Source organism: Rhinolophus sinicus, chromosome 8 (assembly GCF_057876585.1).
Source record: "Rhinolophus sinicus isolate RSI-liver-muscle chromosome 8, RSI-T2T, whole genome shotgun sequence".
Classification (NCBI taxonomy): Eukaryota; Metazoa; Chordata; class Mammalia; order Chiroptera; family Rhinolophidae; genus Rhinolophus; species Rhinolophus sinicus.
In genome coordinates this window covers 9,524,824-9,548,609 of record NC_142508.1, presented here as the reverse complement: position 1 = coordinate 9,548,609, position 23,786 = coordinate 9,524,824, and the positions used below count along the sequence as shown (strand labels likewise).

Genomic DNA, 23,786 nt, shown 5'->3' with positions numbered 1-23,786 from the left:
AGCCTAGTTTGATTCTCAGAACTGAGGTTGTACCCGTCAGAGCCCCCCACCTGCACTGGTGTTTTGCTACCGGCTCCAAGCACATATTCATTGCATTAGTAACTCAGGATCTGAATGGGGGTGTCCCACAGCCCTGGTGTTTCACGTTCCTGATTCTTATATCAAAGGCTCATAACAGAGTGGTGAACGCTGCAAGGAAGTGTGGATTGCTCTTAATTTCTTTTATAAGCAGGAATAGGGTAGAACAGTAACTAGCGTAATAATTTTATCTCCTCTAAGATATTTAGGGAAGCCCAGTCCTACCACTTGAAGTAAAAGCCGGCAAAGATTACTTTTTATTTTTAAAATAATTATTTATATTACCAAAATAATACGCATATACTTAAAGAAGAAGAAGAAAAAGGCAACCCTAACCAATACGGAAAGATCCAAAGCACAAGTTGGCCCCTGGTCCCCTGCCACCCTCCACCCCAGTCCCATCCCCTAGAGGAGATAGAGCATTGTAGAAGTTTAGGTATTCTTCCAGAAAGTGTACGTTCATATGCAAACACAGACAGTCTAACCCTTAAAAATACAACAGAAATGGGATTATGCCATGGCCATATGATAAAAGAAACAATCTGACCAGAAGTTTTCCTCTTTAGTAGAAGTCATCCACAGAAACATTACGAATGGGGAACAGATTTTCAAACGCAAATTTCCTTTAGGTAAAGCAAGGGGGTGAGTGAGGAAGATTAAAAGAGGTTTGACTATAGAGGGAAAACGGCCTGGGGAAGAAGCCTGCAAGTCCCCACCAGAAATAAGCCCTTCAAAGACACCTGTGCGCCCCCCACACCAGGCAGAAATGGGCTCTTCAGGCTGGATGGATGGATGAAGGGACAGTCACATGCATATTCACCAAGGGCCAGGGGGGTCCAAAGAGCCTAGAGACTGAAGGGTCCTGGGCAGTAGAGGGTTAACGCAGTGGGGGTGGGGCTTGCTTGCCATCGGAGTCACTGGGAAAGAGGACTGGGTCTCTGGTCCCCCTGACCGCTCAGCCTCATTCTGCACTTCAAACTCAGACCCCCTTTGCCCCGGTGTGCCCCTCTGCGCTCTCCTCACCTTGCTCTGCATCCAGGTGGGGTGACCCGTGTGTCCCCGCAGGTTCACACGTGAGGCAGCGCAGGACTGTGAGGTCCTGGGGCAGCGCATTCCCGCGGGCACCGTGGTCGAGACAGCCGTGGGTGCCCTGCACCACGACCCTGAGCACTGGCCACACCCGGAGACCTTCGACCCCCAGAGGTGAGCCCCGCCTTTTCAGCTGGGTCCCTGAGGGAGGTGAGTACAAGGGAATTAGAGGCAGCTGCAGGGAGACCCTGAAGATTAAGTCCCCAGTCAACAGTCACGGCGGGCAGACGTTTGTGAGGCATCATTTCTGAAGGAAATAATTGTGCCATTTTTAAAAATCCCCAAACGGTACCCATACACTTAGCATTTCAGCGGCACTACGTGTGAAGAACGAGGCAATTTCAGACGAGTGTCCTCTGTTTGTCCATGCGAAGGAACAGGACAGAGGATCACATTTCAGGTGTGCACAGGAAAGCAACGAAATACCCTTTCGTTTTTTAAAAAGTGGAGCCTATCCCAAAACAAGAGCATCAACCAAATTTCTCCAGGAATTCATGAGATCCAGCTATGCTAACGGGGTAGACGTGGGTCCCTCTCCTGTCACCTACAGGGATTGGGTCTACTGTCTAAATTTCATCGCTGGGGACCCCGATTTAAAATGTTTGTGCAGGGATCCACGACCCCTCCTCATCAGAATCCAGCCACATCCCTTCCTTGAGCGATCTGGCAAGGAGCGGGCTGGCCAAACCCCTTTAACACTTCCAACTTCCTGTGGAACGAGCCACAGCTCCATCACCCGGGTCACTGCGAAACTATGGGCACTGGGACCTAGATACATATATCCCGCTGCACAGCACCTCCTGGAAATACGGTAAATATCAAGAACTATAAACTGTGGCTACAGAACTTACAGCATCACCTTTGAAAACAAAAGTGCATTAATATTAGGTTCAAAAAAGCTGAGTTCACGGCTCCTTGGACCCAGAAAAGGAAGACATGAGCTGGCTACTACAAAATAGTGGTTGTCACCTAGCTTTACTGTGACAGAACACACGTGGCACATGCTGCCGTTTGGTAACTGATAGGCAAGTCTTCTGAGGAAGGGCTTCCAGGGGTTCAAATGCCACAACCCCCAATGGTTCGATTTCACTGCTTGAACCAGAAAGCAAGTCTGGGCCAGGGAGACAAACTGGCAGGACCTAGCCTCCAGGGCGGGCAGACAGGCAGGGCTGGTGCCTAAGAGCTTCCCCTAGGAAGTGGGGATGGCTGGTGTCACCCTCTGCCTGGTGGGCAAGTTGGGGCCAGGGGTCTAGGTAAGGGCTGTGGTTTAAGACCCTTTCACCCCTCAGGAGCCTAGTGAGGCTGCAGGCTCATTAACAACACAATGAATTCCTAAGGAGAGGGCTGGAAGGCCCTGTACAGTTTCCCGGTGATTCTTTGAATTCAGCAGTGCCTTTGTAGGAAGGGAGGTTGGAGGTGAAGGAAGCTGGTGGATTAATTAGCAGCCACCAGCTCCAAGCCTTAGGGACCTTCCACAGAAAACAGAACTCTGTTGACCCCGGTGGGGTTTAGCCCCCGCTTGGTAGGAGCATGGCCTCAGGTGCAGGGGACCCTCAGCCCTACAGAATGGCTGAAGAGGCCCGAAAAGGAAGGTGGTGTCCTGGGCTGTGGGGACGGAGCCAGAAATGGTTTCCAGGCTCTCGGCCTCACATGGAAAGGTGCTCACTCGGGGAGTAAATGGCCATCAACTGTGATTGGATGGCCATCAGCTGTGACTAGTTGGCCGTCAGCTGTAACCAGTGAGCTACTGGCCACTAATGTAACTGCCGTGGCTGCGCTAGCAGAAAATGGGGGCTAGCAAGAAGGTGGTGGCTGGGCTAGCAAGCGTGGATTGCAGTAAGTGAGGTGGGTGACAGAGAAGCGGACAGCAGGTTGCGGATCGTGTTGCTCCTGCTTCCTGTGTCTCCAACCCAGCCATCAGCGAGACTATAGTGGTATGGCTCCCCTAACTATGGCTCCGTGGGTGTTCCTTTTTGGCCTCACCATGTCCTGCATTATGTGGCGAGCGGGACCAGAGACCCCCGCATGACGCCCCGCATGACATGGGACAACCCTGACCGCGCCTCCCCACAGGTTCACGGCTGAGGCCCAGCAGCACCGGCGGCCCTTCACGTACCTGCCATTTGGGGCGGGTCCCCGGAGCTGCCTCGGGGTGCGGCTGGGGCTGCTGGAGGTCAAGCTGACGCTACTCCACGTCCTGACCAACTTCCGGTTTGAAGCCTGCCCGGAAACTCAGGTGAGCCCCCTGCAGGTGAGCCCAGCTGCTGCTCCCGGCGCAGGCGTGCTCACACAGTTCTCTACACTGGAGCGGAACTATTATTCTTCTTAATTGTTTTCTGTACAGGGGGGCTGGGCCTCACGATGCTGTAGCTCTTCTCTGGGAAAAGAGAACCCAATAATCTTGCAGAGTAGGTTTTATTATTTCCAGTCTTCAGATGAGGAGCTAAAATAAAGCTCAGAGAGGTTAAGTAACTTGCTGGAGGTCACATTGTTGGACTGCAGGCTCCATGAGATCAGGGACCAAAAGTCTGTCATTCGTGGTTGGACGTGCCAGTACCCAGCTTTATGCCAGGCACATGGCAGTTGCTCACTCATTCATTCAACAAACGTTAATGAGTGAATGATTGACTAGCCAGAGTGTGAAGAAACTGGAGTGCAACCAGGTCTCGCTCCCTCCCAAGTCCTCCCACTTTTCTCTACATCCAGCAGCCTCTGCACAATGTTAGCTGTTCCCTACACAACTCCAGCATGCGTCTTTGGGACCCTTCTGCTTGGACAGGTAATAAGGAAACAGTGATGGATGGTGACAACTTCTAAGTCCAGAGAGTGGTACTGCCCCCAACAGAGACTGGGGCGGGCTGCTGGTCCAGGAGGAATAATGAGTTTGTTTGGGGGAGAAAAGATTAAGGTACTGGATATGAAAATGTCCACAAGGGTCTGACGGTCACGGCCAGAGAGAAAGGGGCAGATGGGGAGCACAGGGCCAAACCAAGACAGATGAAGGAGCAGAGAGAACACAGGCCCTGACGGCCTGAGGTGTGATGTGTGCAGGAGCTCCTTCTGCAGTTTGTCTCAATTACACTTGATCGTGACAATCAGTACAGCAGCCAGACCAATGTCCCCAAACCCTGCTTAACCCTGGCTCTCCCCAGCTGAAGAACAAGCCATGAGTACCCAGCCTGCAGGGTCCAGGGAGCGCTCATCTGAGCCCACTTTGGGTTCTCCGCCCCAACTTCCCACTGACAGGTTTCCACATGGCCCTCCCTGCCTGCTTTGGCTGCTGCCCTGACCTAGGATGTCATCCCTCCCACTTCCTGCTCCCAGTCTAATCCCATCCTCCAAATCATTTGGAATTATTACCTCAAATCCCAGGGGCCCCTGAGAAGTCCTGCTCACATGGCTTCTCCCATCCCTCGCCCCACCCCAGGCATCACTTCCAGGACCCGCCCCAACTTTGCCAGCCCCAACTGACCTCTCCTTTTGTTGAAGTCCAGTAGAGTTTCAAGTTTGTCTAGATCTGCACTAACACAGTAGCCACTTCAAGTTTTAATGAAAATTGCATAAAAATTTACCCCCTCATTTGCACTAACCACATTTCAAACACTCAGCAGCCACACATGCTAGTGGCTACTACAGGCGATAGCGCACGTCTAGACCATCTTGATTCTTGGGCATAAAACTGGTCTCCCGTCTGAACTCTCACCCCCAGATACCTGAAAAGCCCGCCAAGGACCCAGCACTAAGGCTCGTTGAGTCTTCTTTCTCGAAAGGGTTCCCATTAGCCACTGAACCATCATTTGACACACTTCTCAAGGGGATACCTGCTTATTTCTTTGGTTCTTCTTCCAAGTTTGCAGTCCACCATCAATCTGCCTTGTAAGTTGGACATAATGAAAGCTTTCTGAATGGCCGTGAGGCCAGAACACACCATGCATGAACAGGGAACAGCGTGAGGCCGCTCTCCCTTTCAAAGCCCCTTGGAAAGAGAGGGGGCTGCTCAATTACTGGCTGGGCACCAGGGAGGGAGGAGAGATGCGTTTGAGGCTTTGCTCTCCACTTTCCAGGCATGTGACCTTGGACAAGTCACTTGGCCTCTCAGAACCTCCATTTTTCCATTTGCAAAGTGAGCCACTACCATCTCTTACGCAGGCTTCCTGAGATGAAGTGCCCTCCTCGCCTGCAGGATTAACACAGAAAAGCGGGGTGAGCACCAGTGCAGCTGGGGCCCCGGGGCCCTGTCCCGGACAGGCAGCTGTGCTGGGTTCTCAAGGTCTCGCTGGAGGCTGCTTTGCTCACTCCTGGCCCACTATCCCTCAGCCCTCAGCTGAATTCCCACAAGCCTGTTCAGGCCTGGTTCCGAGGACTTTTCCTGTCGCTGTGGTTAACTGTGACGAGTATCTTAATCTCCTCTATTTTAGGTGCCACTGCAGCTAGAATCCAAATCGGCCCTAGGTCCAAAAAATGGCATCTACATCAAGATTGTCTCCCGCCGACACAGTGATGAGGGCACCGCCTAATTCAAAGCAAACCCTCATGTGGAAATTCAGATTTGGGGGAAAACATCATGTAAGCAATTGAAAGGGTGCCTGGCATGCAATGTAAAAGAGGTCACTTATGTACCATTTCCTACTTAATAAATGTTTGTTGCACTTAGGTTTCACTTTGCCACAGGTGTTTGAACCACTGATGCACCTCTCCCAATGAGGGATTGCTGATAAACAAGCAAAAATGTAGTTTTGACAAAATGAGAACTTGGGGTTTGAAGAACGGTCTCAGGATGGAAGGAAACTACAGGGCAGGGGCTGCTTCGGTGAACTGTCCTGATGGCACCAACTCGTGGGCCTTTTCAGCTTCTGGTGTGTCGTGGGGTTTGACTTAAAATGACATTTATCAGAAGCTCTACTTCCAAAGTTGTTTAAAAGCTTTATTATGCTGATTATCCAAGATGGGGTAATACCAACGCTGTAGCAAGTTGCAACGCACAGAAAAGCGAGAGGCCCAAGTGTACTGTTTCCTTGAAAGAAAATCATCTTTTCTTCATTTTGATCAAAGAATCAAAATATAGAGGTGATTTTTAGTAAAAGTATTGTTTTGCCGAGAAGTTCAAATTCAACAAAGAACTTGCAAGCTAGCAGCCGTGTGGTTGTGGCTGCTGGTCTTTCTACCTCGCTGTGCCTCAGTTTCCTCATCTGTAAAACAGAGACTGACCTAGATCAAAGACCCCTTCCTGTATGTGACATCTGAGCGGAGTTAAGGGTAATGGAGGAGTCTGTAAGCATGGAGGCTACCCCTTTAGAAAGCTCTGGCTGTTTCAGGGGAGCTGGCAGAACGGGTCCCCACATATTCATGGCTGGGAATGCTGCCTCTGCCAGGTGGTCCTGTCCCCCAGCCCCCAGCACTCCATGTTTCCCCCAAAGGGCTCCCCGAGAGCCCCCCTCTCTGGCCTCGCGGAGGAAGGGCAGCCCTGTTCCCTCGCACTGTCCCAGCAACTAGGGTGAGGGTCCCACAGCCCTCCCACATACTTGCTGCCACTGCCTGCTCATCTCTGGGGCCCGGCCGGGGGCTCGCTCACTGGGGAAAGCCGTCCATTCCCGTTCCTGGTGACCCACTGTCTCCCCTGACCACCGCCCACCACAGCCGTTACAGAACCCCTGTCGTGCGGGAGACCCTGCGCTGCTGCGCCATTTGTCATGCAGGGAGACCCGCGGGGTCTCTGCTCCCGCTCCCCATACAAGAACGCAGGATATGGTGAGGCCAAAAAGGAACACCCACGGAGCCATAGGTAGGGGAGTCATACCACTATATTCTCGCCGGCGGCACTATACTCTCACTGGGGGCTGGATCCACACTGTCCGCAAACCGCCATCCACGCTTGCCAGCCTCGCCGCCATCTTCTTGCTAGCCCCCATTCTTCTCTCTTTTTCTCTCCCTTCCTTCTAGCGTAGCCACAGCAGTTATATTGTGGCCAATGGCTCACTGGTTACAGCTGACGGCCAACGTAGCCACAGCTGATGGCCATGCAATCACAGTTGGCCATTTACTACCTGAGCCAGGCACCTGTCTATGTGAGGCCGAGAGCCTGGAAACTGCTTCCTGGGGCTCTGTCCCCACACTCCACCCCTACAGGCTCTCGCCTCACAATCTACGCGACAAGCGTCTTCCGCTAGGGGACCTGTGCGAGGAGCCTGGGGGTGAATGCAATATCCTGGACACAGCCAGGCTCTCTGGGCACAGCCAGGGTTTCTCAGGGCACCACCAGTGCTTCTGGGCACGGCCAGACTTCCTGGACTTCTTAGGGTACCACCTGTCTTCCCGGACACAGCCAGGGTTTCTCAGGGCACCACCAGTACTCCTGGGCACTGCCAGACTTCCTGGACTTCTTAGGGTACCACCTGTCTTCCCGGACACAGCCAGGGTTTCTCAGGGCACCACCAGTACTCCTGGGCACAGCCAGACTTCCTGGACTTCTTAGGGTACCACTAGTTTCCCCGGGCACAGCTAGGATTTCTCAGGGCACTGCCACTTTCTCTGGGAACAGCCACACTTCCTGGACACAGCCAGGGCTCTCAGGGCACTGCCACTCTCTCTGGGAACAGCCCGACTTCCTGGGCACAGCCAGGGTACCTTCAGGGCTCAGCCAGACTTCCTGGACTCAGCCAGGGCTCTCAGGGCACTGCCACTCTCTCTGGGAACAGCCCGACTTCCTGGGCACAGCCAGGGTATCTTCAGGGCTCAGCCAGACCTCTCAGCGCACTGCCACTCTCTCTGTGCCTCTCAGGGTACCCTGCTGGAACAACAGCGACTCACAATCACGGTGCTTACATATTCTCAATGGCGGCCAGTCAAGACACAAAAGCAAATATCCCCCAGTTCCACTAACAACAGTTCCCAAACAAACAGTCAAGCGGTCCATTAAATTAGGGATGGAAGGCAATTCCCCATAGTCCATAGTCATTCACCAGGGCTGTCCTGGGGGTGAGGGACGACCTTGACCTCACCCTCATCTCCCACGGAGGACTCAGCAAGCGTTACCTCCTGGGACTACAAGTCCTGCATCCGGGCTGCCTGAGCAGGAACTTCCCGGCCCACAGGGCTGCAATGACCTTTGCTTTCTCCGGCCTGTGCTGGTTGGGGAACCATCCACATCTTTCCACCCCTCCACGGGGCTCCATCTCTGCAGCAGCTGCATGGCTTTTCCTGTGCTGGTGGGAGAACCGTCCACGTCCTTCCACCCCTCCACGGGGGTCCAGCTCTCCGGCAGGGGCTCCTCCTGGTCTTCCTCAGACTGAGTGTTCATACGCACAAACCGCTTCACCATCCTTTGGAGAGCTTTGGCCGGCACCACACCCTGCTAGCTGCGCCATTTGTCGTGCGGGAGACCCTGCGCTGCTGCGCCATTTGTCATGCAGGGAGACCCGCGGGGTCTCTGCTCCCGCTCCCCATACAAGAACGCAGGATATGGTGAGGCCAAAAAGGAACACCCACGGAGCCATAGGTAGGGGAGTCATACCACTATATTCTCTCTGGCGGCACTATACTCTCACTGGAGGCTGGATACACACTGTCCGCAAACCGCCATCCACGCTTGCCAGCCTCGCCGCCATCTTCTTGCTAGCTCCCATTCTTTCTCTCTCCTTTCTTCTCCTTCTCGTAGCCACAGCAGTTATATTGTGGCCAATGGCTCACTGGTTACAGCTGACGGCCAACTAGCCACAGCTGATGGCCATGCAATCACAGTTGGCCATTTACTACCTGAGCCAGCACCTGTCTATGTGAGGCCGAGAGCCTGGAAACTACTCTCTGGGGCTCCGCCCCCACAACCCCCATCTGCAGAAGGCCCCCGAGCACCCGGCCCCCTACTTGGAGCGCAGGTCTGCACCTTGCACCCCCAGCCCGCCAGCGTTGTTGGCTTCCCTCACCTTCTCCGTCCAGGTGGTCACCATCTTTAGACACAGCAGTGAGGCTTCAGGTGCTAAAATCACTGGCTGCCCAACCCACAGCCCCAAGCTGTGTTTCATCCCACTGTTCACATCCAACCCCAACAAACACGGAGACGAAGTGGCTCTGACTGGGCTCTCCACAAACCCCCGGCTGCATCCCAGCTGGGCCCGCGGAACTATTTCTTGGCACCCACCATGCACTTGCCCCAGGTCCCTCTACCTCTTTGCACTAAGATTCTGGGTCACAATTATTTTGCCTTCTTCTATCATAATGCTCACCCCCTCCTGTGCCCACAGGAACAGCTCCCCCTACCCCCACCCCACAACCTGGCCACATGGACCCCGCCCCTCTCTTGAATTTCCAGTTGAAGTAGTTGCTCTCCCTGACTTGCTTTCGCAAAGGTCAGGGAACCCATCGGTGTGTGCAGTCGTCATACACAGCTCACTTGCCTTTTCCGGAGCATTTGGTCACCTGCCATCCCAGGTTCGTTGTCATCCTCCCCACCTACACTCCCAACGGAATCGCTCCTGTGTCCCACTCCTCAGCTCCCAGCAGCCAGATGGTTAACAAGCACGGGATCAGTTCATCTACATTTAAGACTTAGCTGGCAAACACCTGATTTACTGGTTCTCTGACACCCCTCGGGCCCCCCACCTACACTGTGGTAGGACCGACTTAATCAAAAATCACTGAATGAAATTTCAGGATTAGTCAGGATGTGGGGGAAATATTTTGGGGGCTCTGAAAATCATACCATATACAACTAAGTCCTGCTGGCAGATAAGGTAGTATTGTCGTTGCTTCTTCATTTTTCTGGTCATTTAACAGTTCTTTTCTGGCTTGATTAGCTGGTCTATGTAAAGTTCCAGATCACTCTCTCCCCTGTTCCAAAGATGAAAAAACAGCTTGGATCTGAGAACCGCGGGACAAAACAAACTGAATTGGAGGCATTGCCAGGAGCACAAACATGTCGTATTAGGAAGATGGGGGCGGGGAGGGCGGGAGGGAGGGTACAGGTGAGAAAAGAAGCCTGTTACTGAAGACTAAACCCACAGGCCAACAGGTACCACACCTGTGAGGGGTCAGGCTGCCTCATAACATGGAGGCACTCTGCCAGGCCCTCTACCCGGGGCCAGAGCCCGTGCCCAGCAGACTCCATCACCTGCTGTGTGTGGACACACACAGGACACACCCATCCCCTCCATGTCCACGAGAGTCTGCTCAACAGTGATTCTTGGCTTTGTGGGGCTTGGAACTTATGAGTTGGGGGAAAGAAAAAAATACAAATACATAACTTTTGAAGATTTAACTAAAATATATGACTATGTGGCCACATAGCAGGGGCCCCTCCTATGGCTGTGGAAAGGGCCCCAGCAAGTGAGCGGCCCTGACCCTTCAGCTCGTGATAAATCCACACACAGCCCCGCCCCCCCACCGAGGCCAGTAACGGGAGCTCTGTTATATCCCGACACCCAGAAAAGTGCTCAATACACAGACAGTGAAGAATGGGCTTCAGCTGTCACCCACTTGAGATAAATATTCTTTTATTTCCATACTCTATTGTGACATTTGCAACACAGGTATTCAAATCTCATGGGAACATAAAACATATTCAGAGGCTGTCCAGTGTGCTTAGAAGATGCAGGGACAGGCAGTCACGGCCGGGCCCGTGACAAAGGGAAACAGGCAGGGACTCAATGACAGCCCACAGCAGCCACTTGTCTGACAATGGGATATAAATGGACCAATTCCAAGGCCAGAAGTGCAGGAGAAGCAGCAGAAGAGCTGCCTGGATTACAGCCAGAGCAACAGACCCAATGACGGTGCCTCCCTGGGCCCCAATAGATTTTCCTGGACCACGGGCTACTGTGTCATCCTGACAAAAATAAAACAAGATGCCACCGAGACCCTAAAAAACCAAAGCAATTGAGAGACGGACTTTCTTAAAAATTAAAACCAATCCATAAAATACTATCTGGAAACTCTGTGCCTGGTGCCAATCACCAGCAAAGTCAACAAAGAGAGTAAAAAATAAAACTTAACACCTTAGTAAAAAGCAGTAATGGGCTCACCTACAATCACTACTGGTTAGCCCACTATCGAGCCTAAATTGACTTAAAACCGAAAACTACCATTAGTGAGAGATTAAGAATGTAACTTCATCGAGAAGTCAACGTTAAACAGTTTATGAAAAGCTTTTTGTTAAAAAAAAAAAAAAAAAAAAAAAGCTTTCCCAAAAGACGACGAGCCTAAAAAGGCGTAAAAACCATCCCCGTGCTCACTGCCGGAGGCCAAAGAAGGATGCCAGGCTTAACAGCGTGGAGGCCCCTGCCTCAGGCTTGCCGGACGTGCTGTACTGGATGACGTACTCCGGGTAGACCTGGTGTTTCTCGAAGACCACGAAGATGGAAGGGTCGGACATGCTGTTCACGCAGCTGTCGTAGAAGGTGCTGCTCTGGCCCTCCTTGGCCGGCGGGCGGACAAAGGAGGCGTTGCCTCGGACGAAACTGCCCACCAGCACCCGAGCCAGGAACATCAAGTGCAGCTTTGAGTCGGACTTGCTGTAGTGGTGGGAATAGGCGGCATCGCGGGCGAAGTAGCTCCCTACAAGGACATGCGCAAGCTCAGGTGGGTACTGGGACAGCGTGGCCAGGAAGGGCTGGCTTCGGCATCCTGTCACCCGGGCAGTGCCAAGGGCCTCTGCTCCTCTGTCACTGAATCTCCCTCCCTCCTTCTGTCCTCCCTTTCTCCAGCCTTCTTTCGTGAAGAACATAGAGAAGAAACCAAACTCTGAGACAGGAAACTATCAAGTTCGGAATCTGTCACTCAAATCCTAAGGCGCTCTGGGCATAACAATACTTAACCCCACACCTCAGTTTCCTCAGCCATAAAACAGGACTGTCAGGCCCAAGCTTGGAGGGTTGGTGTGGAAAGTGACCGAGATCCCATAAATGGAACCACTCCGTTGACACTGGCAGCCCGTTGTATAGAATTAGGAACTCTGTCTACTGGAAGCTGCTACCTGGCCATTCCGACTTACAGCCTCCCACTGCTCCGTCCATCCTGACCCCACAGCCATCACATGGGATCAAGGCGAACCGACGGACGACGACTGCACTTGGAACAGGGACTGCTGAGTGTCACTATCACACCATCATGACATTTTCTCAATTTAGTAACTATGTTGTGGTGACAGAATGTCCTTTTTCTTAAGAGGTAAGAAAGGGGCATGATATATGCCACCTACTTACAAATGGTTAAAAAAATGAGGGGGTGATAAAGCCAACGTGAATCTAGGTAAACGTACACAGGAATTTAGGCAGGAGTGTTTTTTTTCCTAATGTTATTCTTGCAACTTTCCTGTGAGTTTGAAATTATTTCCAAATATAAAGTTTTAAAATAACCAGGAGACAGGAAAACACCCCGATAATTCACATTGTAGCTAGAATGACATATTTACATGAGTGCATCTGAGGTGTTCCAATTTCTATTCTAACAAAACAGTGCAGGTACAGGGTTGGGACAACACCCCTTTCCTCTCCCAGCTCGTGCTAACCATCTCCCGGGCCTCCAGTCCACAGGGACGCAGGCCCATCTCAGGAAAACAAAAACCCCATCCAAGCAGGGCTGCCCCTGCTCAAAACCTGGACCCGGCTCCTGACTGCACACCAAGGCTGGGCATCCCTACAGACAGCCACGGCCAGTCCTCACGGAGCATGAACCAGCTTATCAACGTATGCTGGCCCCCCTGACCCCCACCATCAATGGCTTTAAAATGGTTTCCCGAGCCCTGAACAGCACTGCAAGGCCGGTATCTGCCGGTGGTGGGCGCGCCCACTTTTACCTTTGCCGTAGGAAGTACCATGAAGACCACAGATCCGCCAATCAAAGTTCTGCTGGCAGATGGCATCGACAAAATTGGCACTGGTACCATGGAACAGCTGCCTTTCATCCACCGTCTTCCCTCCATTTGTCTTCTGCATCTGCCCTTTTTGCCTAGAATAACAGAAATGTGTGCCGAAGGCAGAGGGCACTTACCACCAAATATAGGCCACCTGACCCAAGACAACACATTTTATTAGAAGTGTCATGAGACCAGGAGATGCGAGTCCAGGCCCATCAGACCCCTGCCATGGGCCAGTGAAGGGAAAGGCGGAGAGCAGGAGCTGGGTGAAAAGCAGAGAGAAGCCTTTCCCTCCACAGCCTGGGGCGGTGGGCAGCAGCTCCTTGAACTCCCACGGCACCAACTTTTGGGACGCAGGCACACTTCGTCCCCACCACCTTGCTTCCAGGTGGAGCTCAGCCAGGGGAGCTTGAGGATACTGGTCAGTGGGGGCCAACCATCTCCCCTCTCGTGTAAGTTACCCTGATTTCATCACTGGGCCCAGAGTACAGATAAGACTGCTCCAACCTCTTGTGGGGACAGGACAGCAGGACCCCAGGCCCTCCATGGTGACCTGCTGAGGACCTCCTCCCCACGGACAAGTGCCCAAGAGCAGGCTGGTCCTCAGGCACAAAAATGAGGCCCCTGCTCTCTCGCTGTCAGGACGATAGCTTTATGTTCCCCAGGGTGTGGGTGGCTTATACTGATCCATGCCGTCCATCTCTGGGGAGACAGAATGTCTGAGTGCAAATGCTGGCTTTGGCGCTGGGGAAGCCTCAGTCCCCAGCTCTCTGAGGGGACATGCGCTACAAAGATGATGAGATCGCTAGGAAAGCAGGGACACTGCTCCCGATTCCAGCAGCTTGGCAAGCAGTGGCTGCTCTCCGGGATTGCCCCTGCAGCTCAGGGCACAGTAGGTCAGCAGCTAGCCTCCTGTGTACAGGTCTGAGGGGACAGTCAGCAGCCTGCCAAGAGTGAGCCCCCAACGTACCACTGGTAGACCTCCCACAGAGCCGGGTTCTGGATTCGCTCAATCTTCTCAACACAGTAGAAGGGCAGCGTCTGATTAAAGAGATCACAGACCTTCCGATATTCTTCTGAGGAGGAATCGAGGGATATCTTCTGCAAAGAGCAAATATTTTTATTATGTATCATCAAAGTGTAGAATGCAAATCAAACTCTTCCCAAGGCTGCTCCTACAGTGACCGAAGTGCAGAAGGAGCGCAGACAGCGGTCACCTCTGCTCTCTGGGCCGAGGCGTCTCCGCAGGCGCAGGATGTGTGCGGTTTGTGTTCACTGTGAACCTGTCTGCAGGACAGTATGTGCTCCTTACATCAGCACCCTCCTGGGTGTCCCCAGATGTCCCTGCTCTTCTGACCACACACAAGGCAGACTCCATGGTCAACAAGCCCCCAAGTTGTGTCAGTAAACGTGGAGTGCAGACGCTCGGTGGAGGGGGGCAGACACTGCCATGGGCAGCAGTGCTGCCCGAGCGCCCCACACCGCCAGCGCTGACAGAAAGGCCAGGCTGGCAGACGGGCACACAGCAACTCAGGGGCATGGCCACTGCATCCTTGCCAGCTGAGCCCGCCTCTCCCTTAGCCTCTGCTCTGGGAAACAGCACTTGTGATGGGCCAGGGAGGCCCCTTACCATCGGCAGCCTCCTGCAGCGTGGTAACCCACAAACTGCTGCACTTGCAGCCTGGACCTCATCAGCCTCCCTGTTCTCAGCTCCACCAGGTCTGACCAGTGACAGCCAGTTTGGGGATCTCTGGGGAGTCCCTCTACACCATCCCCCTCCCCTACTCCAAGTGCAGCCTCGTAAAAACCACCTCATCCCCCAAAAGGTCCTAAATGATCAGGGCTTAGCATGAATGTCCATGGGTCTCCTGCAACTCAAATCCTGCCTGTTTTCTCTGCACCCATCTCACTGGCAGCTGCGAAACTCCTCCTCCTCAAGGATGGAAACAGCCCTGCCCCTCCCAAGCCAGAAATCGTCATGGGCTCCCACCTGCCATGGCTGCTGCTTGGCCCCATGACCAAGGAAGGGGCTCCACGGCACAGCCCTGACCTCTCTCCTACTCCCCATGTCTGTGCACACCCTCCATCCAAGACACGCCTGACACCTCTGTCCTAAACAGGGCTGCCCCCCCTGCAGTTCCCGTCAACCCACATGTTGTTCTCCCACTTCTGCCTGTACAAGCACCAGCCACCATTCAGATGTGGACCCAGTGACGCCTTCCCGGAGCCCCTCAATATGGTGGCCTTGTCTGCTGACATCAGAGCACTGCTGTCCACTTGCCCAACCCTTCACACGTCTTGCCTGTGCGGTTGGTGTCTGTGTGAGCTTTCCACGACCCGACTGGATGAGTCCTCCCGGGGCCGCACACTGCCTGGCAGCAGGTTGGCCGTCAGAGGCCACTGCGAGCGCCCCACACAGACGGGCAGCCCTGGACATTGGTCTGGGCACGCTACTGAACTCAGTGCAGTACCCATCACCTAGCAGGCCCTCAATGAGCTACTGAACTGACTGTTCCTTCTCTTGTCTTCTAGTTATCTAGCACCTTCCAACAGCAATTTCCCCTCTAGGTGTCCCTCATACTCAAACTATCCCCCGGTTTCTTTTCCTTTCCTTGCTTAGTAAAACTAGTATTTACTGGCTGAGCCCAGCCCTTAAACGCCTTATTGCTGCCCTTTCTAGAAAACGTCCAGCTCCTCATCCTCCATCCACAATACATCCTGTCCCCTCAGGGCCACAGCCATCTCCTGGATGACCTCCAGCCTTGAAATCCCCAAGATCTGAAAAAATAATAAACAACCCACACATACCTCCCTCCGCCTCCTCCCTCACGAGCCCTGGCCTGACACTGTCAGTAGCAGAGGAAACCGCAGTCGCTCACACTCACCTGTCGCTGAGAACACTGCCCTCCCCAGCCCCAGGCAGCGCCAGTCCCATACCTTAAAGCCAATGTCTGGCAGGGCCGAGGGGTCCCAATGGTCGGGGATGCTCTTTGGGCCTTGAAGCTTGACACTGCTACAAAACATAAACAAACACACTCTGACCTTTAGTTCTCAGACACAAGCAGACTGTCACAGGTGGCCTCCACTAGTCCATACCGGCAGCTCAGTTTGTAAAAGGAGGGAGAACAGGAAGCACAGACACACACTACCACCTTGTGACAACACCTCCCTCTTTGCCTAAGTGGCCCAAATTCAACCAACCAGGCCTGAGGCATCACGTCTCACCTGCATCCCAACTCCTGCATGTAAGGGAGAGAGCATATGATTAAAGCAGCACACACTGACCCTTAGCCATGATTTTGAAATTCCAAGAGCTCTGAAACTGTTATTAAAGAGCTCTGAATTATTATTTAAAATAGCCTCAATGAGGTGTAATTGGCATAGGCATATAAAGACATTTTTCAAAAAACATAAAATGGATGTCAAAACTCAACTCGGCAGTAGAGTTTGCTAAGAGGCTACTTGTGGTCCCCTGTATCTCCTCCTTAAAGTGACTGCAGACGTCTGACTGCAGAAATATTAATTACAGGGGGTCACACAATATTAGCAGCCCGTGCTCTTTCTAAAAATAAAAATAAATAAAAACTGAGTTATAAAAGACATGTGTGGCCCACAGGGTTTAGGAACAAGGATGGGGAAACTAGTTCTATTAGGTTGGTGCAAAAGTAATTGTGGTTTTTGTAATTATGTTTAACCTTTTAAACCGCAATTCTTTTGCACCAACCTAATAAATCACTGCTACTCAGTTTCAGAATGTTCTGTTCTTCCTACAATAGATCTACCTTCTGTTTCTGCTGGCATGAGACCTTTATCCTAAGACTCAAAGAATTCCCACAAATAACATTTCTAGGAAAATGGCACAGTTTAAAAATAACTAAGCAAGATCCCAAAAGCAAACAGACCCAAGAAGACTTAAGTTGCTGAAATTATCAGGCACAGTATAAAACAACTATTTTTTCTATGTTTAAAGAAACAAAAGATAAACTAAAAACACATGCTAGGAATAGGAAACTGTAAAAAGACGTGGAAGATCTGAAAACAAACAAACAAAACTTCTAGAAATAAAAAATACAATCCCTGATAGTAAAAGTTCAATGGACAGGCCTACGAGCAGATTAGACCACCTGAAGAGAGAATGAGTGAGCTGAAAGACGTGGGAAATGAAATTCTCCAGAACATAGCCTAGAGCAGTAAGGAGACGGAAAATCTGAGAAGAAGCTGAGATGTGAAGAAGAGAGTGAAAAGGTCTGAATCTGGTCAGAACCGAACTGAAATCCAACGAGGAGAGAACATGGTGGAGGCAATCTTCAAAGAGAATGAGACTCACCAACTCACAGGTTTAAGCCCAAAGAATCTCCAACAGGATGGATAAAAACACATACCCAAACACGCCATAGTGAGAGTCCATAACACCAAGACAAAAAGAAAATCTTAAAAGTAGCCAGAGGAAAAACAACTGATTCAGGGAAAGAAGCGCCATCCAGAATGACACCTGATTTCTTAGAAGCAGCAATGGAAACCAGACGATAGTAGACTGACATCACCAATGTTCTAAGAGAAAATAACTATAAACAAAAATCCTACACCCAGTAAAAATTATTTTTTAGATTGAGGGCAAAATAAAGATATATTCAAACAAAATACAGTTTTCCAACAGACCTTCACCTAAGGAAATTTGAAAGAACAAAGAAAGTGGTAAAAATGTGAGTAAATTTAATGAAACATTCACAGTATAAAATAACAGTGCCTCGTGAAGTTAAAAACTTAAGAGGACAGTAAATGGAATAAAGTATATGAAGGTCCTTGTATCAGTTGATAGGAGGGCAAAGATACTGATTGACTTACATAACTAAGTGAAGAAAACATGTTGTAATTTCTAGGGTGGCCTTCAAAAAAAAAAAAATCGTAACAGCGTGTAACTTCCAAACTAGTGGAAGGGAAAAAACAAACTGGCAAAAAATATCCAGAAGAAGATAAGGAAAGAAAAAATAAGACCCAATCACATGAATAAAACATTTTCATGGAGGATTGAAGGATAGTAAGGAACTAAAACAGATACCTGATGTATATAAAAGCCGTCAGAACTTTCCATTTAACTCCTGCATTAGCACTTCTGAATGCGGAGATCATATTCTGCGACCCCGTGAACTGGGTAAACAGAGTTGTTTCTGAAAATGACCCAGTCTACGAGTTCCAGCTGGCCACGGAGGCCCAAGCAGACATGCCTGTCACTATGATCAGCTCCTGTCACCAGAGCTGGAGGGAAGAATCACGCACCTCAGATGACAGAGCACGGAAATCCTGACTCACTCAGATCTCAGTCTGAATCTGACCCAAATCATCACTTTTATTTCTGACGTGTGGCTTCTCCTGGGGCCCCCTGAAGACCCAGTCAGAGTGATGACAAAAGAGACCTAGTCTCAGAAATAGGATAGATTTTTCCAAACTGTGCCTAAGGTAGGCTCTGGAGAACGAAAGAATCAAAAATGACCTTTAGAAGTAGGAGCAGTCATAGTTAACCAAAATTCTAAATCCAGAAGTAATACATAGAAAAGACTGATACATTTAAATAAAATAAAATATAATAAAGTAATAAATATTTCTGCATGGTAAAATACTTCATAAACAAAGCCAAAAGATAAATACACCAAAAGAAAATATTTGCTATATATGTATATACAAAACAAACCAAGGGCTGGTCTCCCTAAAAAATAAAAGGTTCTTCTATTTAAGAAAAATATCAAAATACTATACGAGTTTGATAGAAAAATAAACAGAAAGACAAATAGTTCACAGAAAAAGGAAGGCAAATGGTCCTTACATGTTAGGGAAAAACAGTAAGCCTTACTTATAAGAGAAAGCAAATTAAAATACTGATACACCCTTTCCCACCTACGAGAATGGCAAAAATCTCAGCGCTTGGACTCACTGTGTTGGCAAGGCCGAGGGAAACTGGCACCTCATGCATTCCGGCCGAGTGCACAATGGTTCAAGCCCAGGAAGAGGAGCTCGCATTGAGCTTCTAACACTCTAACCTGATGACCCATCTCCACAAATATGAACCACCACGCACACCAGATCATCCTTTGGGGCGTTTTATTTATAACAGCAAAAGATGGAGAGCATCCAGGGCGAGGCCCAGAAAACTCAGACACAGCGCTGAGGCGCTCGCTCAGTCACACAGCCACCTTACCTCCTCAATGCTGTCACCAGTCTGTACTCAGCAGAGACTGCCCCGCCTGACACACGCTGCGTAACAAGTTCCTCAAACGCCACTTACCAGGTTTGCTTCATCTTCACATCCTCAGGAGACACGTATTTGGGTCTCCGATAAACCCTTCTGACGGTGCCATAGGTCAGGTTCTTCTGAGTGAAGGCTGAAAAAAAAAGTTATAGATGTATATATAAATATAACTTTTTATACACACACACAGGATGGCAATGTTTTATAAACAAATTAAATGGGTTGGAAAGCTAATCCAAATGTGTAAGCCCAGAATCAGTCTGTTAAAAATAAGGCACTTTTACACATTTCAAACATTAATAAAGAACATAGGAATCCTTAGGAGACTGGCTTTAATGAATAGATGAATGATTAGTAATTGACATATCAATTATACATGAGTGCTTTTAAATTGTTCCTTCCAATCTTGTTTAAACTATTATTTTGCTTAGCAATTTTTCCCAGTTTGGATATAAAAAAGCTTCAGCCCAGCCTGAGACTGAATTACAACATCTTGAGCCAGTGGGACTCAGAATATAATAATTTCACCCTCAAGACTTTTCCTTCCTTTGAGTAAACTGACTATAGCAGTATTTCTCAACCTTTTCAAACCCATACCATCTTTAATAAACAAATTTCTTGCCCCACATCCACCCCCAAGATTCTCAGATTTACCCTGAGGGTGGAAGGGTTACCAGCCCTTGAATTGAAAAACCACAAATGCCTACAAGTTAGATTACAAGTCTCCACCCACCATGAAAACCTTGTCAAGTCTTACTTTCTGCACTTAAGAGTACAAAAATAATTGTTTTCATTAAAAAAAGTTTTAATATTTGTAGATGTCTATAACTTATCTCACTGCTTTTGAGGTGTGTGCCTCTTATGCTGCAGTCCAGGTGGTTGTCAAGATTGGGCACATCTGAGAGGTCTCCCACATTCTGATCAGGAATCCATAACCCAGACCCAGCTACCACAACCCTTTCTGTTATCCGCCGTTCGAACTCCCATCCAATACTCTGCTAGCACACTACATGGGTTTTTATTGGCCTGTTGACTGACGTTATGATGAATCTCAAATGGGCTTTCACTGGTGAAATTAAAAGTTATTCAAGATATGTGGACTGGCTAAACATATGCGAGATCCGTTCCCTGCCCTCCCAAGGACAGGGTAAGGCATTTTTCCTACTTTACCCTTAAGGAGGATACCCGAGGCTTAGTTCCTAGGCAAGCTCTGACCTTGGAGGCTCTGCCTGACTCGTGCCAACGAACAGATGTCAGAATCTGGCATCAGGAATCCTGCATTTGCCTTGAGTGACTCTTGTGAGACAAGATTCCCTAAAAGGATAGAGCTGTGTCTTCCCTGATCCTACAGAACAAGTCACTTGGCCTGCTTGTGTGTTTCTTAAGTGTACTTGCTTCCTAATCAGTATTTAATTCATAAATGTGAGGGGCAGATTTGGGTCCAAGACTTGCTTTCATTACACCTAGCAGTGAGGTTGTGAGAAGTTAACTCCCCTCAAACTGCTATGGTTCCTGTTAACTAACAAAAAAAAAAAAGAACTGTGCCCAGCCAGGTGAGCCTGGGTCCGTCTGCGGTGAGCATGCTTCGCCTAGTGTGCAGTCAACTGCATGAGAGCTCGTCCCCACCCTCACCTGACTTTCTGCTCTGCCCCCGGGGTGCAGCCTAGGGTGACAGTGATCAAGGCTGCATCGGACATTTTTGCCTTATTTGTTTGGCTAGTCCCCAAATACTTTAACAAATATTTCAGACTGTTGTCAGCAGCAGTCAGATGGGTGCTATTTATGTAGACTTGATTTTCAGGGCAGTTCTAACTTTTATTATTTCACGTATCTCTCACTGTCCCCTTTAGCGCACTTGTGTTTATCAGACTGGATTGCGAACAACGTCACATATGGCTGGTGTTTTCCAGCAGATGCCAAAAGCAGGTGAGCAATAGTTCTCATTAAAGAGTAGAAGAAACAAAGAAGAATCTCTGAAAGGGCCCATCGAGGCAGAAACGATTCTACCTTAAGCAAAACCACAAGTGCTACAAAACCACCAACAAAAACAACTGGCTAGACGCATGCAGTTAAAGTGGTTTTAGGGTAATTCACTGAAGACACTTTGCTGCCCTCCAGAGAATGAAGGGCCACAAAAATAGGGAAAACAGTAAACTGTATTTAAAGTAAGGCCCGCTTAACTCTCTTTAAAATTGCTGAACATCCAGAAGGATTCAGACGTGAATTTAAAGGTAAAACTGAATTGAACAAGGTTGGGCTGATAAATCTATGTGGAAATAGCTTAAGAGAAGTTACAGAAAAACTAAAACTTAAAGAAAAAAAAAAAAAAAAATCCTCCAATATCAGCCACTGGAAGAACTGGCCAGCGTGTTTGGCCTGCTTCTGTCTGTCAGGACAACTGGGACAAGTCACTTAAGGCCCAGTTTCAGGACATGACGAGCACACAAAAATCTGCTTCCCAGCAACTTTTAATTAAAGTGTGTGCCTAGCACGTGTGTAACCTGCAGCCCGTCTGTGCCGAAGGCGCCCACAGAGAAGGTGAGAGATGCTGCCACCCCGGGGAGCATGAGGCCAAGCCACACAGCAGAACCACTACGGCACCTGCTAATCCACGGACACAGAGGGACTTGTCCATGGCCAGCAGGACAGCACCACTGCACACACGCCTACTTGTCCCTACACACTCCGGGCTCCTGCCCCCTCCTCAGGGTCCTCTTTCCTCAGCCCCCAGGAAGCTTCTCCTCAGGCCCTGGGCTGCCATCACCTGCTTACAGGTCTGTCTCCCTGGGACAGACAGACCCCCCATTCACTCCTTCCCTGGCCCTCAGTGTGTACACAGAACTCCTCCAGGGTTCCCGTGGAAAAGGCACAGCAAAGCGACGGCCAGGCCCTGCTGGCTGGGGGCCGCGGGGCAGACGTACCTTGGAAGTCTAACTCGTACTTGTGCTTCCCAGCCTGGAACTTCAAAGTGGCTGGCTGGGCGTCAGACCCTGCTTCCAGGTACGCCAGGTAGGCCTTCTCCAGGTCGCTGCTGCTGACACTGGCCATGGGGTGCTCCACGCCCTGAGAGGGGAGAAACCAGGGACTACTTCATGGAGGCAAGGCCGTCCGATGATGGGGACACACTGGGTGCCACCCTCGTCACCCTGCTGCACACATGCTCACAATGACATTTGTGTCATGCAGGACGCAGAGGAGGGAGCAGGCATGTAGCAGGAGAGGGAGGCACCGAACAGAAGCCAACACGACTGCTTCCTAAAGCTACCAGGGAAAACAGAAAATTGTACATGTGGGTGTCGCTAACCAGGGTGACGGCGATGGGAGCAACGAAGAGAAGATAGGGCATTCAATTACTTGTAACGGATGAATGATACGAGCATTCAAATGAAGGTGACACATCAACAGTGGATTCTCAAATGCTGCCTGACTGGACGGCCTGAGCAATACTGTTTCTTCCCTGTGGAGTCTTGTTCCCGTCATCCTTTAATGAGAGGGCCATCTCGTTTTCTTTTTCTGGTCCTTGGAGAGCTCTTCTATTTTTTTTTTTCAATTATCCATTTCGGTCTATCACCATCTTTCCAATGACCTACAGTATATCTGATATTTTGGGATGGACTAACTGAGTGTGAATTCTGGCTCCAAACCTGTTTACTCTATAACCCCAACAAGTTAATTTCTCTGAACCTCAATTATCTCAATTCTGTAACAGGGTTAATAACTGCTTAAGTCACCTTCATATCATTATACAGTACTGTCATACCATCCTCCAAGGCTTGGAAAATAATTAAAACAAGGCACACAGAGCACTTAGCACAGTGCCCAGAACAAAAAGCAAAGGGGCTGCAGAAGTATCAGGTGGGTGTCTGGGCACACAAGTCTGGCACTCAAAGAGGAATCTGGTCTGGAGACAGACACAGAGTTCACTGGAGGGGGCCACCACTATCAGGAGAACTGAGGTGATCACGCAGTGCAAACACACAAGTGGGGAGAACAGGGGTGTGGGATGGACCCCGGGAAACCCCAAATCCACAAAAGGAAGTGGAAAAGACACCCACAAAGGGAGGAGCAAGAATGCCAGCAAAGTGACAAGGGAGTGGGCAGCAGGCTGGGCAAAGGCTAGCAATGCCATGGGATTTGGCACCTGAGCCCCTTGCTGGCGTCCACCGTATAATGAGGGCTGTGTCTGCCTGGATCCCACCTCCCGCAGGTGCTCCGTGAACAGTGACCAGAGGAATGAGTAATGGGAATAGAAGTCAGATTATGGTGAGCAGGGAAATAAATGGGGGTCTTTCCTTCCGAGCAGATGGATGGATTGTTTAGGTACAAAAGGGTGAAGGTAATTGTGGAGCTTTTAGATCAAGGTAAAGCTGATCATAGCAAAGGGGGAAAATGCAAAAGGTAAATTGACACGAGAAACCTGTTGAGAATAATCCAAAGGGGATCCAGACAGGGGCAATGCATCCTGGAGCCCAACACCTCACGGATGACAAGTGATGCAGGAAACTTCAGTGGGCCAAGAACAGTAATTCT

General features: G+C 50.1%; 2 protein-coding genes across 2 annotated transcripts in view; one reads left to right on the top strand and one right to left on the bottom strand.

Annotated features, from left to right (window-relative positions):
* The window catches only part of TBXAS1 (thromboxane A synthase 1), a 133,238-nt gene extending 127,414 nt beyond the window's left edge, over positions 1–5,824 (top strand). The window contains exons 11-13 of the mRNA XM_019750183.3: positions 1,144–1,281; positions 3,241–3,403; positions 5,586–5,824. Of these exons, the coding sequence (XP_019605742.2) occupies positions 1,144–1,281; positions 3,241–3,403; positions 5,586–5,684 (400 nt within the window). The 3' untranslated portion in view covers positions 5,685–5,824. The remainder of the gene's footprint in view (positions 1–1,143; positions 1,282–3,240; positions 3,404–5,585) is intronic.
* Positions 5,825–10,635: 4,811 nt separating this feature from the next.
* PARP12 (poly(ADP-ribose) polymerase family member 12) overlaps positions 10,636–23,786 on the bottom strand; it is a 30,772-nt gene continuing 17,621 nt past the window's right edge. Inside the window, exons 7-12 of the mRNA XM_019750170.3 lie at positions 22,178–22,319; positions 19,293–19,389; positions 15,950–16,025; positions 13,983–14,113; positions 12,953–13,104; positions 10,636–11,712 (exon numbers count right to left, since the gene is read on the bottom strand). Coding sequence (XP_019605729.3) covers positions 11,387–11,712; positions 12,953–13,104; positions 13,983–14,113; positions 15,950–16,025; positions 19,293–19,389; positions 22,178–22,319 — 924 coding nt within the window. The 3' untranslated portion in view covers positions 10,636–11,386. The remainder of the gene's footprint in view (positions 11,713–12,952; positions 13,105–13,982; positions 14,114–15,949; positions 16,026–19,292; positions 19,390–22,177; positions 22,320–23,786) is intronic.